The sequence below is a fragment of the Girardinichthys multiradiatus genome, chromosome 20 (genome assembly GCF_021462225.1).
Source record: "Girardinichthys multiradiatus isolate DD_20200921_A chromosome 20, DD_fGirMul_XY1, whole genome shotgun sequence".
Lineage (NCBI taxonomy): Eukaryota > Metazoa > Chordata > Actinopteri > Cyprinodontiformes > Goodeidae > Girardinichthys > Girardinichthys multiradiatus.
Genome location: NC_061812.1, coordinates 130,016 through 143,647, shown reverse-complemented (window position 1 = coordinate 143,647; position 13,632 = coordinate 130,016). Strand labels below are relative to the sequence as shown.

The 13,632-nt window shown below is 42.9% G+C and overlaps 1 protein-coding gene across 9 annotated transcripts in view; it reads left to right on the top strand.

Annotated features, from left to right (window-relative positions):
- Nucleotides 1–32: 32 nt before the first annotated feature.
- The window catches only part of LOC124856411 (potassium voltage-gated channel subfamily KQT member 2), a 66,634-nt gene continuing 53,034 nt past the window's right edge, over nucleotides 33–13,632 (top strand). For 3 of the 9 annotated variants that reach the window (XR_007035325.1, XM_047346795.1, XM_047346793.1), the window contains exons 1-3: nucleotides 36–401; nucleotides 12,789–12,939; nucleotides 13,193–13,283. Coding sequence is in view for 6 of the 9 variants with exons in the window: in XM_047346795.1 (XP_047202751.1) it covers nucleotides 269–401; nucleotides 12,789–12,939; nucleotides 13,193–13,283 (375 nt within the window). In the remaining 3 variants the exon portion in view is untranslated. Of the gene's footprint in view, nucleotides 402–12,788; nucleotides 12,940–13,192; nucleotides 13,284–13,632 lie in introns of all 9 variants that reach the window. The other 6 variants (XR_007035324.1, XM_047346794.1, XM_047346792.1 and 3 more) reach the window with 4 other exon arrangements.

Here is a 13,632-nt window from a genome sequence, read left to right as displayed (position 1 = left end):
CGGCCTGCCATAATAATAGTCCCTCTGAATCGCTCTTGATTTGTGCTGATCGTCAGCCGCTGACGTCATCCCGTCGATTTACGCACACAGAGGTGAGGTAGAGGAGGAAGATCTGCTGATCAGCCAATCTACAGCTCGGATGTCCTCTCTGCGTTATTTCTCTTCATCCCTCCATCTTCCAGTAGCGATGTTCCCGCAGCCTCCGCCCCGCCTCGAAGCTCCGTGTGCGGCCACGGTGTAGCTCCGCAGCTCGGTGCACGTCCCCGTCATGGTGCAGAAGTCCCGGAACGGCGGGGTGTTCCCCGGAGCGCAGACTGAACAGAAGAAGCTGAAGGTGGGCTTCGTGGGCCTGGAGTCCGGAGGGACGGAGTCCAGCAGGGACGGAGCCCTGCTCATCGCAGGTGAGCTCATCCACGGGGACGCGCACAGAGAATGGTGGTGCGCGTGTTCGGTGCGGGATGTTTGGGAATAAAAACAGGACAGGTAAACTGGTCCAGGATAGAAGGAAACGGCCAGGGTTCTGATCCAGACATGCAGGTCCGGAGTGTGCTGTTTAAGATGGGTCTGTTTATGTTTGCAGTGCAGGCCTATGAAGAGGCCTCAGAGATGGTGCTGCATCATGGAAGAGCTGAGGAACATTTCAGAGTCAGCAGGAACTGAGGCACAGTTACAGAGTTCACATGTGCTAGTCTGGGTCTGGACTGGGTCATTGTAATTCTGGATCAGTTTTAGGATTGGATCATAGTGATCTTTAGGTTCTGGTCAAAGTGCAAACTGTGCTGCTTCTTGTTTATGACCCAAACTGTTGGGTCTGATTAAATAAAAGTCTCAGGAACCAGTTCCGACCCTAGAAACCAGCTGTGAAATAAAACATTAAACGGAGTTTCATTTATTCGAATATATTTAATATTACGCTAAAGTTAAGCCACAGTCGTGTTTAAAAGAAAGTACACCCTCTGTTTATTCTGTTGTTTTAACATAAAACTGATCATGAGGAATCCAGAAAGGAGGAACAACAAACTCTGAATCTCTCCATGAACTCTGGATTGTCTCAACCTGAATAGAGAACAGCTGATATTCCTAAATTGAATCAATCCTGAGGTTCTTAATTTTGAGTTAAACTCAGGGTGCTAAAGTCCAGCTCAGGGAGCTGAGGTTGAGCTCAGGGAGGTGCTCTGTGCTTTGTGAAGTCCTCCTTTTACTGAAATGGGTATATTTCAGTTTGGTGAACAAGTAAAGTAGGAAAATTTGCACAGTGCTTTAAGTTCCTCTCCATGTGCTCATTACCCATGATCTGGTTTGCATCACATATGACCCTGGGAGCAGAGAAGGAGCTGAGAGCTGAAGTATATTGTAATGTGCCATCATGTATTAGTTAGTTAACATACAGGTCCTTCTCAAAATATTAGCATATTGTGATAAAGTTAATTATTTTCCATAATGTCATGATGAAAATTTAACATTCATATATTTTAGATTCATTGCACACTAACTGAAATATTTCAGGTCTTTTATTGTCTTAATACGGATGATTTTAGCATACAGCTCATGAAAACCCAAAATTCCTATCTCACAAAATTAGCATATCATTAAAAGGGTCTCTAAACGAGCTATGAACCTAATCATCTGAATCAACGAGTTAACTCTAAACACCTGCAAAAGATTCCTGAGGCCTTTAAAACTCCCAGCCTGGTTCATCACTCAAAACCCCAATCATGGGTAAGACTGCCGACCTGACTGCTGTCCAGAAGGCCACTATTGACACCCTCAAGCAAGAGGGTAAGACACAGAAAGACATTTCTGAACGAATAGGCTGTTCCCAGAGTGCTGTATCAAGGCACCTCAGTGGGAAGTCTGTGGGAAGGAAAAAGTGTGGCAGAAAACGCTGCACAACGAGAAGAGGTGACCGGACCCTGAGGAAGATTGTGGAGAAGGGCCGATTCCAGACCTTGGGGGACCTGCGGAAGCAGTGGACTGAGTCTGGAGTAGAAACATCCAGAGCCACCGTGCACAGGCGTGTGCAGGAAATGGGCTACAGGTGCCGCATTCCCCAGGTCAAGCCACTTTTGAACCAGAAACAGCGGCAGATTAAAAACACTTTTCTTTTATTGGTCGGATGAAATATGCTAATTTTGTGAGATAGGAATGTTGGGTTTTCATGAGCTGTATGCCAAAATAATCCGTATTAAGACAATAAAAGACCTGAAATATTTCAGTTAGTGTGCAATGAATCAAAAATATATGAATGTTAAATTTTCATCATTACATTATAGAAAATAATGAACTTTATCACAATATGCTAATATTTTGAGAAGGACCTGTACATGAACAACGATGCTGTGAGGATGTTTCCATCCAGCTTCCAGATTGTCTTTGATGTTCTGCAGCAACATTTTTGTGTTCTTCTATACATCCTGTTAGACCTGCAGCTCTGCAAAAACAGGAGTCTGATCTCAGTCTGAGGCTGCAGCTGCATGTCTGACATCATTTAATCCTATAGAAAACTTCTACATTATAAGTGTGATTCTTACATCACCCTGTAAAATTTCTCTCTGAGAAATATTAAAAGCCTGTACTTCAGTGTTTCAGTTCAGAGACGTTGGTCCACACTGCTGCCTTTAAAAGTTTTCTGCATCATATTTTTAATAAAGAAGCTGTCATTTGCATAAAAACCCAACACGTTTCATAAAATCTGTTCTGACATGAGCGCACTTCTGACCTCTGGGATTATCTGCGACCAACAATCATTATTGATTCAAATGAAAGAAGACCAAAATATCAGTATAATATAAAAAGAAGGGGGGGGGGGGGGGCTGCTGGGGTGGAGGGGCTGGCTGTAGATGAAGGTATTCGGGGGAAGAGAGGAGCGTCTGTTGGGCTGGACATGTGTGAAGAGGGGGGAGCAGGAAGTGTGCAGAGGGAGTGGGGGGAGAACCAAATCTGTTGAAGTTTAATTCATCTGCCCAGTGCTGGTCTCCATCAGCTGTCCCTCTGACACCCTGTCCACATCCAGAAAAGTTCTTAAGTCCTCTCCACACGTTCCGCACATTGTTCTGAGCGATCCGCTCCAACAGCTTCTCATGTAGTCCTTCTCACACCTACTGATCCTCCACTGGAGCTCGAGCTGAACTCCCCCACCCCCCGGTTCCCTGAGTTGAAAGCCCTCTTCTTCTGGTTCAGATGGGATGGTTGTTGGAGAAGCACCTTACCTATTGGGTTGGCACAATACTGTCCACACAGAAGTTAATGTGGTCCATGATGCAGTAGGTCAGGCCATCAATGTCCTCTCCATAAGAGCTGCAGAGCATGCCCCAGTCTGTGGTTTAAAAACAGTCCTGCAATCTCTCTTTGGCCTCCTCCGTCCACACTTTCACAGATCTTTTCTGTGCTCGCTTTCTTCTCACCTTGGGTGTGTATTGGTGGACCAGATGGATGAGGTTGTGGTCGGATAGTCCAAGAAGTGGGAAGGGGGCAGAGGTGTAAGCGTCCTTCATGTTAGCATAGCATCCAGCATCTTGTTCTCTCTCGTATGCCACTTGATGTATTCTCCAAGTCCCGGGTTCAAAGCTGTTCCTTCACGTGGATGCATCCTGTTACACCACCTCTCATTCACAAACACCGCCAGCCCTCCTCCTTTCTTCTTACCGCTCTCCGCCACACTCCGGTCTGCTCGCACGAGTTTGAACCCGTCCATTTAACCATGCCTCCGTAAAACACAAGAGCCTGCACTCCCGGTACTTTCTCTGTTGCCGCGTCAGCGTGGCCAGCTCCTCTGTCTTGTTGGAGATGGAGCCGACATTTCCCATAATTATGGAGGGCAGATATGGTCTGTACCTCCTCCTAAGTCTCCTCTGTCTCTCTGCAGGAATCTCCGGCATCTCTGCGTGGTGAAACGCAGGGTCACACAGCCTAAGGAGGTCCCATGTGTAGACAATGGGGCTATGGTTAAATCCATTAGGGTTCCCCAGTGCGGACTCAAAGAGTGCGGAAAGCAGGAAAAAGCCAAACACAACAATAATAAAAGTAGGCTTCCCAAGCGCACAACTGCACAGTGTTTCACTCACTGTAAAGAAAAATAGAGAAAATCGTCTAAAACACTTAAAATAGGAAAAGTAGGAAAACGGGAGGCAGATCTGAAATAACTTGCTGCTGTTCACGCAGCGCCATCTTTGAAAGAATGTAGTTTTTGTGAATTTTGGAGCCAAAATCTAAATCAATTGCAATGCTCTAAACTGGGGTTCAGGACTGCTGTGATGCACGGCTGGGCTTTCAGGTCGGTGGGTAAACACCAAAACAGTACACAAAAACTGATTAACATAGAAATCTACTAAAACATTTTACATCATTTGAAGAAAAGTAATACTTTGATAAACTGGACTACAGCCCCCGGCCTCCCTTGCAATCAGCAACATCCAGGTTACTGAAATCTGCATAAAGTACAAAATGTAGCCTCCCTGAAATGAGAGCTTCATAATCATTTAATGTAATGTTCTTAAAGCACATCTGATAACATTGCTAGTTTGCAATGAGCAACGACTCCAAGTATAAGTATAAGTATCTAGAATTGTGCCGCTCAAGGTGGCAGCAGGTTGGAGTAGCTCTGTTACTTTTCATTCTGATTTATTCTTTTTTGGGAACTCAAATTCCTCTTGTGGTGGATACAGTTGATTTTTTTTGGACGACTGTCCTCTCTGGTGTCGGATGCTGTGCAGCTGTGAGGATTTTTCCTAATACTTTTCTACTTTTGGACATTTGTTATGATGCATTGCCATGGCAACGGGGTTGTTTCTTACAACCGGGAGCAGCTGATTAATATCTCAAAAGCTCAAATAATACTTCAACTACAACCCCAAATCCCTGATGAGTTGAAAAGAAGACGTTGTGGATACAGAGCAGGAGCTAAGAGAAGAGAGAGAAGGAGGAAGTTCAAACCATCTCTTCCGTCGATTATGATGGGCAATGTGAGATCGTTGGGAAACAAGTTGGATGAACTCCAAGCCCTACAAAGGACCCAGCCAGAGTACCGGGCATGCAGTATTATGTGATTTACTGAGACATGGCTGCAGGATCATATCCCCGACTCCAGCGTCTCTCTGCCAGGCTTTTTAACCATATGAGCAGACAGAGATTTAATGAGGAGTGACAAACACAAAGGAGGTGGACTGGCAGTATGTGTGAACAACAGATGGTGTAATCCAGGACAAGTTACTGTGAAGTGCCGTCTCTACAGTCCAGATATTGAATTGTTGGCAGTAAGTTTTTGTCCATATTATTTACACAGAGAGTTCCCCGGTGTTATTTTGGCAAACGTTTACGTTTACGTTGCTCACACTGTACGTGATGCCATCAGCTCAGTTGTTGCTAAGCTACAGACACAACACCCCAATGTGTTTGGGGCAATATCTGGTGATTTTAACCATGCTTCACTTTCTGCTACACTTCCAACATTTCAACAGTTTGTCAGCTGCTCTATCAGAGAAAACAAAATGTTGTATTTGTTTTCTGCAAATGTCAAGGACTCATACATCTCCACAACAAGACCTCCTCTAGGCAAATCAGAAAAAAATCTGTTTTTTCTCTGCTTGAAATATAAGCCCCTTGTTCAGAGACAACCTCTAATAAAGAGGACTGTGAGAAAATGGTCACAGGAAGCTGAAGAAGCCCTGCAAGGTTGCTTTGAGGCTACACAGTGGGGAGCACTGTGCCAGCCACATGGAGAGGACATCAATGCCATGACTGAGTGTGTAACCGACTATATAAACTTCTGTGTAGATAACATCATCCCCACCAGAATGCTGAGATGCTTCCCCAATAACAAACCCTGGATCACCAGGGATGCCATATGTTGTGACTATGAATCTGAAAATATTATTCAATATTTAATATTAATATTTTATCAAATAATGTTTCCGTCTGTTAAGGGTTATCCTGTGAATACCAGCCCAGTAAGGCGATGGTATCAGGACAAAATAGAAAGGTGTGAGAGGAGCTCTGACATTATTGAACAGCAAAACTCTACACACACATGGAATGAATTCACACAATTTCTTAAAATACAAGAATTTATTAACAAAAATAAGTCAACTCAAAGTCAAACATATTTCAATCAACAAACTCTTTACTTTGCTAAAACAATCCAACTAAACTATGGTAATGCGGCTCCTGTTGTCGTCCTTTCAGACTGGGAAAAATCGCTCCACTCGGCTTCATAGAGACAGCGTCTCTACTGGGGACTTCTCTGGAACACAGTTTGCTTCTGCAGGCCTCAGAGAGAAAGTCAAGCAATGCTTATACCTTAATTTCCCTTTTATGAATGAATACCGGGAACACAAACAGTAATTAATCCGTACTTAACTCAGTGCATATGATCGATGATCGTATGACACCCTTGGATCCAGTTTGAAGAGTTTGTCTGTTTGCCAGCAAAGAGACATTAGCGCGCTGTCTCCCCGGCCAGCCTCACATGGGGTCCGGGTGGAAGAGAAAGGACCATTGGAAAGGTGGGGGTTTTATACAGGCAGTGGCATCATGGGAAGTCTGCTGCTACACCCCTTCCCCTTCTGAAGTTGTGCTTGAACTCGGTTAAATGCAATTTATTTAGAAAGTTCCAGGAAAGTCTGTACTGGCCTTTCACATTGTAACCATGGCTGTGGTCCCAACACCAGTGACCTGAAGAACCTGCTTAACAAGAAAAAAAGATTGGATGAAGAAGATCACAGGCTTCAAGCAGAAAGAAGATCGGACCGATGGAGGTCTGGACAGAACCAATGAACTAAACACATTCTTTAATAGGTTCGCTTCAGAAACAAACTTCGCATCCTCCTCTCCTGCTCACAGCCAAACAGACATTCCACCTTCCTTTGACCCACAGGACCCACAGCTGTCCAGTAACACCTCAAATGTTTCATCTTCCACCTCAGCCATGGACCCTTCTGCTTCTACATGTTTGCCTTCAACCATATCAGCAGCACTGTGAGGATCATGTTCTTTGATTTCTCCAGAACATTTAACACAATTCAACCTGATGTGCTTTGTCAGAAACTCCAGAAGACTCAGGTGGAGGCCTCAACAATCTCCTGGATCAAAGACTACCTGACAAACAGACCGCAGTTTGTGAGACTGAAGGGTTGTGAGTCTAACCAGGTATTCAGCAGCACAGGAGTACCACAGGGGACTGTACTCTCACCATTCCTTTTCACTCTGTACACCTCAGACTTCCAGTACAAGACAGACTCCTGTCATCTGCAGAAATACTCGGATGATTCTGCAGTTGTTGGTGGATCAGAGATGGACAAGAAGCTGAGTACAGGAAGGTGGTGGATCACTTTGTGGCATGGTGTGGAAACAATCATCTCATTTTGAATGTGTCTAAAACAAAGGAGATGATTGTAGATTTTAAGAGAAACGGGAATAAGTCAAAAACTATTTCCATCATGGGAGAAGAGGTGGAGGTAAGTAAGTAAGTAAACTTTTATTTATATAGCACCTCTCAAGACACAGATCACAAAGTGCTTCACAACACTAATACAAAGTACAATTGGAATAGTATATTTATAAATGTAAAATAGAAGAAGATAAGATAAAATCAGAAATAAACTAACCAAACGCAAGCCTAAAAAGATTAGTTTTTAGCTGTTTTTTAAAAGACACCACCGAATCCGCAGTCCTTATACACAAGGGGATAGAGTTCCAGAGTCGGGGAGCTACTGTTGCAAAAGCTTTATCACCCTTAGTTTTCAGCCTTGTGTGATGTACAGCCAGTAGGACTTTATCGCATGACCTCAGAGACCTGGGGGGATTGTACGGATATAAGAGTTCACTGATATAAGTTGGGGCTTGACCATGAAGACCTCTATAAGTCAGGACCAGAATCTTAAACTGAGCTCTGAATTTAATGGGGAGCCAGTGCAGCTGGATGAGTAATGGTGTGGAATGGGAATACTTAGAAGATTTTGTCAGAAGTCTAGCAGCAACATTCTGAACAACCTGGAGACGTTCCAGGGAGTTTTTGCTAAGATAGGTAAATAAAGCATTACTGTAATCCAAACGTGAGGAAATGAATGCATGGATAGTAATCTCAAGTTCAGAACGTGACACAATGGGACTTAACTTAGCAAGGTTCCATAAATGATAAAAACGAGTGAACCAGAGATTTGATGTGGGTATCTAAGGAGAAAGCAGAGTCAAAGGTTACACCAAGGTGGTGGAGGAGTATAAATACCTCGGTGTTCACCTGGACAACAGACTAGAGTGGAGATGCAACTGTGAAGCCATCTACAAGAAGGGACAGAGCAGACTGTACTTCTTGAGGAAGCTTAGGTCCTTTGGTGTTTACAGCAAGATGCTGCATATCTTCTATAAGTCTGTTGTGGAAAGTGTGATCTCTTCATCCATCATCTGCTGGGGAAGCAACATCAGAGCCAGGGACTTAAAAAAGCTCAACAAGCTGATAAAGAAGGCTGGTTCTGTTCTGGGGACTCCTCTGGAACCTCTGGAGATCATTGTGGAAAGACGGATTCTTCATAAAATGAAGAACATCATGGAGAACCCTGAGCATCCTCTTCACGAGACTGTCCTACAACAACAGAGTGTCTTCAGTCAGAGGCTTCTTCAGATCTGCTGTAAGACGGAGCGCTACAGGAGATCCTTCCTGCCCACAGCCATCAGCATCTACAACGACTCTTTGAAGAAACCTTCATAATATGAGCTACAACAACATTTAATTTCCCTTTGGGATTAATAAAGTATTTTTGAATTGAATTGAACTGAATTGAATTAGATTCCTCACCAAACATACGACTGGAACCAAACCACAGCTTGTCTCAGTTTTCCTCAAGTGTGTCAAAGCAGGAAGAAAAGGCCCAAGCAAAGTCCCGCCCCCATTTATAGACCCTCCTGACAAAGATGGAGAGGTTCTTTCAGCATCTGAAAGTCTCACCAACCTCTCCACACAAATAACTGGACCTCAGCGGACCCGTCTGTGAAACTCCTGAAGTTTGTAGATGACACGACTGTTATTGGACTGATCCAGGACATGCCAGTTAGGGTTTTGAGTTTGTGTTTTGTTTATTTCCTTCTCAGTCAGCATTGTGTTTTTGTTGACGTTTCTCAGCCAGGTGTTTTCTTTTCATCCAGGTCATTGATTACTTCTGTTAGTTGTTAGATTATTGTTTCATGTGTTTGTTTATATTTTCCTATAGGTCTGTTTTTCCCCTCGGTTTTATTATTTAGTTTAGTTTCCTTGTTTTCTGCTCAGTTCCTCGTGTCCCTGCTTTCCCTCTACTCATTAGTTTAGACACATTTCTCCTCAGTTCCCCACAGCCTGTTCCATGATTTCTCTGATTACTTGCCTCCCTGTTAAATTGGTTCATACTCCACCTCCCTCTGTTTATAAGCTTGTTGGTTTTCATTGTTCCCTGCTGGTTCCTCCTGTTGTCTCCCCTGTCGCTACCTGGCTCCATGTCGTTATTCTGGCTCACCCATGTAAGTCATTGTTCATGTTTATTATTATTACAAGAGAGACTCTTCAACTTACCATGCTGCTCCCAAGTGTTTATCTGCACTTTGGTCCAAACAAACCACAACATCACATGACAAGGACAGTGATGAGTCTACAGACAGACAGGAGGTGGTTTGGCTGGTACGCTTGTGTGGTCAGAACCACCTGCAGCTTAACCCACTCAAGACTGTGGAGATGAGGATTTACAGGCCTCCTAAGTCCAAAACAAACTTTTTCAGTGATTGTAATGAACTTTTATCTGTGATATGTGTTTATTATGACTGTTTAATTATTGTGGGAGACTTCAACATTCACATGGACAATCCTGAAGATAGAAGTCCAATAGATCTATGTGACACTCTTAGAAATGTTGGTTTGACTCAACATGTTAAACAGCAAACGCACAAACAGGGACATATTTTGGACTTGATCATCACTAAGGGTCTAAACATTTCCAAGGTGTCTGTAACTGATGTTGCTCTATCTGACCACTTTTCTGTTATTTTTGAAAGCATCATCTGCAATGACTCAGTTTACCAAAGAGACATGATAAGAAAACGCATCTTTAAGGACGGTGCTGCTGAAACCTTTAACCAGATTTACTCTTCTACCTCCACTTTGCCCTGTAACACTGTAGATGAGCTGGTAGAAAACTTTCATTCTAAAATCTCAGACATCATTGATTCAATTGCTCCAATTAAAGTGAAAGTCGTTTCTGGGAAGAAAATGTCTCCATGGAGAAGTGCCAGTCAGAAGTGAAAAAAAGGAGTGCTGAAAAGCTGAACGCAGGTGGAGAAAGACTGGACTCCAGGTTCACTATATGATCTATAAAGAGAGACTATACAGATATAACCTACAACTGAAACATGCAAGAGAATCTTTCTTTTCTGAGATCATCAGCAAAAACATTAACAATGCTGGTGCATTATTTGCCACGGTCGACAGGTTAATAAACCCTCCTGTAACTGTAGCATCTGAACTCCACTCTACCAGGGCCTGCAATGAATTTGCTAACTTCTTTACTGAAAAAACCCAAAAGATCAGAGAGGCAATCAGCACATCCACATCAACTCCAGGACCAAAGTTGTCTCCAACTAGAACTGATTTTGACAAAATGTCCCAATTTCACCAAATAAACTACAAAAACTTAGAAGAAATCGTACAGCAACTAAGCTCTTCTTCTTGCTGTCTCGATGTTTTACCGACAGCTTTCCTTCAGAAAGCTTTGAGTGTAATAACATCTGATTGCTGCTGGGAACTCTCTGGAACACAGTTTGCTTCTGTAGACCTCAGAGAGAAAAGTCAAGCCATGCTTGCACCTTAATTACCCGTTCATGAATGAATACTGGATACACAAACAGTAATTCATTGCTACTTAACTTAAGTGCATATGATCGCATGATCGTATTACACTCTTGGATCCAGTTTGAAGAGTTCCAAACAATGACCAACTACTTCAATGTCTTCCAGTCAGGCTTCCTGCTCACCACAGCACAGAGACTGCTCTTGTCAAGGTGTTCAATGACATCCGTATAAATGCAGACTGTGGAAGAACCATAGTTTTGGTATTATTGGACCTTAGTGCAGCATTCAACACTGTTGATCACTCCATTTTATTAGAGCGCCTGGAAAACTTTGTCGGCCTTTCTGGTACAGAACTCAACTGGTTTAAATCCTACTTGAAGGACAGGGACCTTTTTGTGTCAGTAGGTAACTTTATATCAGAGAGCACAAAAATCACATGTGGCGTTCCCCAAGGGTCCATCTTAGGGCCCCTCCTATTCAATATCTACATGCTCCCCCTAACTCAGATTTTAATAAACAACAACATAAGTTATTATAACTACGCAGACGACACACAGCTATACGTTACGATGTCACCAGGTGACCATGAACCCATTCAAGCGCTGGGTAAATGCTTAGAAGAAATCAATGCATGGATGGGCCTAAATTTTCTTCAGCTGAATCAAAACAAAACTGAAGTAATAATCTTTGGACCAAAGGAAGAGCGTTTAAAAGTTAGCACACAGCTTCAGTTAATACAGCTAGAAACCAGCAGTCAGGCTGGAAACCTGGGTGTAGTGATGGACTCAGACCTGAACCTTCAGAGGAACATAAAGACAGTAACAAGGTCGGCCTTCTATCACCTAAAGAACATCTCCAGGATTAAAGGACTAATGTCTCAGCAGGACCTAGAAAAACTAATTCATGCGTTCATCTTTAGTAGAATTGATTACTGCAACGGTGTCTTCACAGGTCTGCCTAAAAAGTGGATCAGACAGCTGCAGTTGATCCAGAACGCTGCTGCCCGCGTCCTCACTAGAACTAAGAAAGTGGAGCACATCAGCCCGGTTCTAAAGTCCCTACACTGGCTCCCTGTAGCTCAGAGAATAGACTTTAAAATAATTATGTTAGTCTATAAATCACTGAATGGCTTAGCACCAAAATACATTACAGACTTGTTGTCAGTGGATCAACCACCCAGACCTCTCAGGTCTTCTGGCTCAAATCTACTCTGCAGAACCAGAACCAGAACCAAACATGGAGAAGCAGCTTTTATTTCTTATGCTCCACTAATCTGGAATAAACTGCCAGAAAACTGGAAAAGCGCCGAAACCCTAAGTTGCTTTAAATCAAGATTAAAAACTTATTTGTTTAGAGTGGCCTTTGACTGGGCCATCTAAGCATTATTAGTTAAGCTTTCAGTCCAATTTTCCTTTCATTTTCTTATCAATCATTTATTCATTAATTTTTTTTAATTATCATCTTATAATTTAAGTTTTTAAAATTTTTATTCTTTTAATTATTTGTTTTTGTTATTTATTTAATTACTTTTATGCCACTGTAATGTACTTTTCCTATTGTGTCTCTTTATCTGTTTTTTCATGTATAGCATTTTAATTGTCTTCCTACTGAAATGTGCTATATAAAGAAACTTGCATTGCCTGAGATGGTTCTCATAGACACTGTTCAGAAGAAGGTCCAGCAGAGGTCCAGCAGAGACCTGCTTTAACTCAAGAAGTCCAACCTTCCACAGGAGCAGCTGGTCATCTTTTACACTGCCATCATTCAGTCTGTCCTTTCTTTGTCCATCTCAGTGTGGTTTGGTTCATCCACCAAACAGGACAGGTCCAGACTGCAACCAACAATCAGGTCTGCAGAGAGGATCAATTTATAATAAAGATTTCTGTCCATTGAAAGCAAAGAGGACCCAAAGTCAGATTCGTTGTTTGTGTCACAATCTTGGCCAACAAATCTGATTCTGAAAATGGATATTTGTGGCCTTCAGGTGGAGATGAAGGTCCTCGGCGTCAGCGCAGCAGCGTCTCTGGAGGAAAGAAACCTCCTAAAAGAAACGCCCTCTACAGGCGACTTCAGAACTTCTTGTACAATGTCCTAGAGAGACCTCGAGGATGGGCCTTCATCTACCACGCCTATGTGTAATTACCTGACTCAACATCACATGCACACCTGTCAGCTAACGCTGTTGCTTCATTGATTTGTCTGTTTTTTAATTATTCAGATACATTTTTATTATTGAAGAAGCTTCTTTATGACTGCTCAGAGATTCCAGGAGCAGCTGAAGATCAGCTCCTACAGACAGATCTCAGATCAGATACCACCACTAGAATGAAGCTCTGACTCATTGATCTGGGCTCAGTTTTCATTGGTTCATTGATGTTCTGTGTACAGGTTCCTGCTGGTGTTCTCCTGCCTGGTTCTGTCTGTGTTCTCCACCATCAGAGAGTATGAGAAGAGTTCGGAGGATGCCCTCTACATCCTGGTAAAAAAATAAAACACCACCAACATGTCTGGTTCTACAGTGAGTATGACAGGGTTCTCCTCTTTCTAAACTGGGCTCAACTTGGAACCAGTCATGGTGATGAACTGGGGTGGAAGATGTTTGCTGGTGCAGTTCTCTGACTGTTAGCTGGTGTTGAAGAAGATACAGATAAATGTTAGTTCCAGTGTTTTTTGGAGATGATGATTGTTGGTGTTGCTGCTCACAAACCTTAAGAAGAAATGTTCTGTCTGCTCCTTTGTTGTCTTCAGTTCTTCACAGGTTTCTTCTTTTGTCTTTATGTTAAAAATCAAACCACATCCTCAGGTTAGCAGATGATGGACCTTCCTCT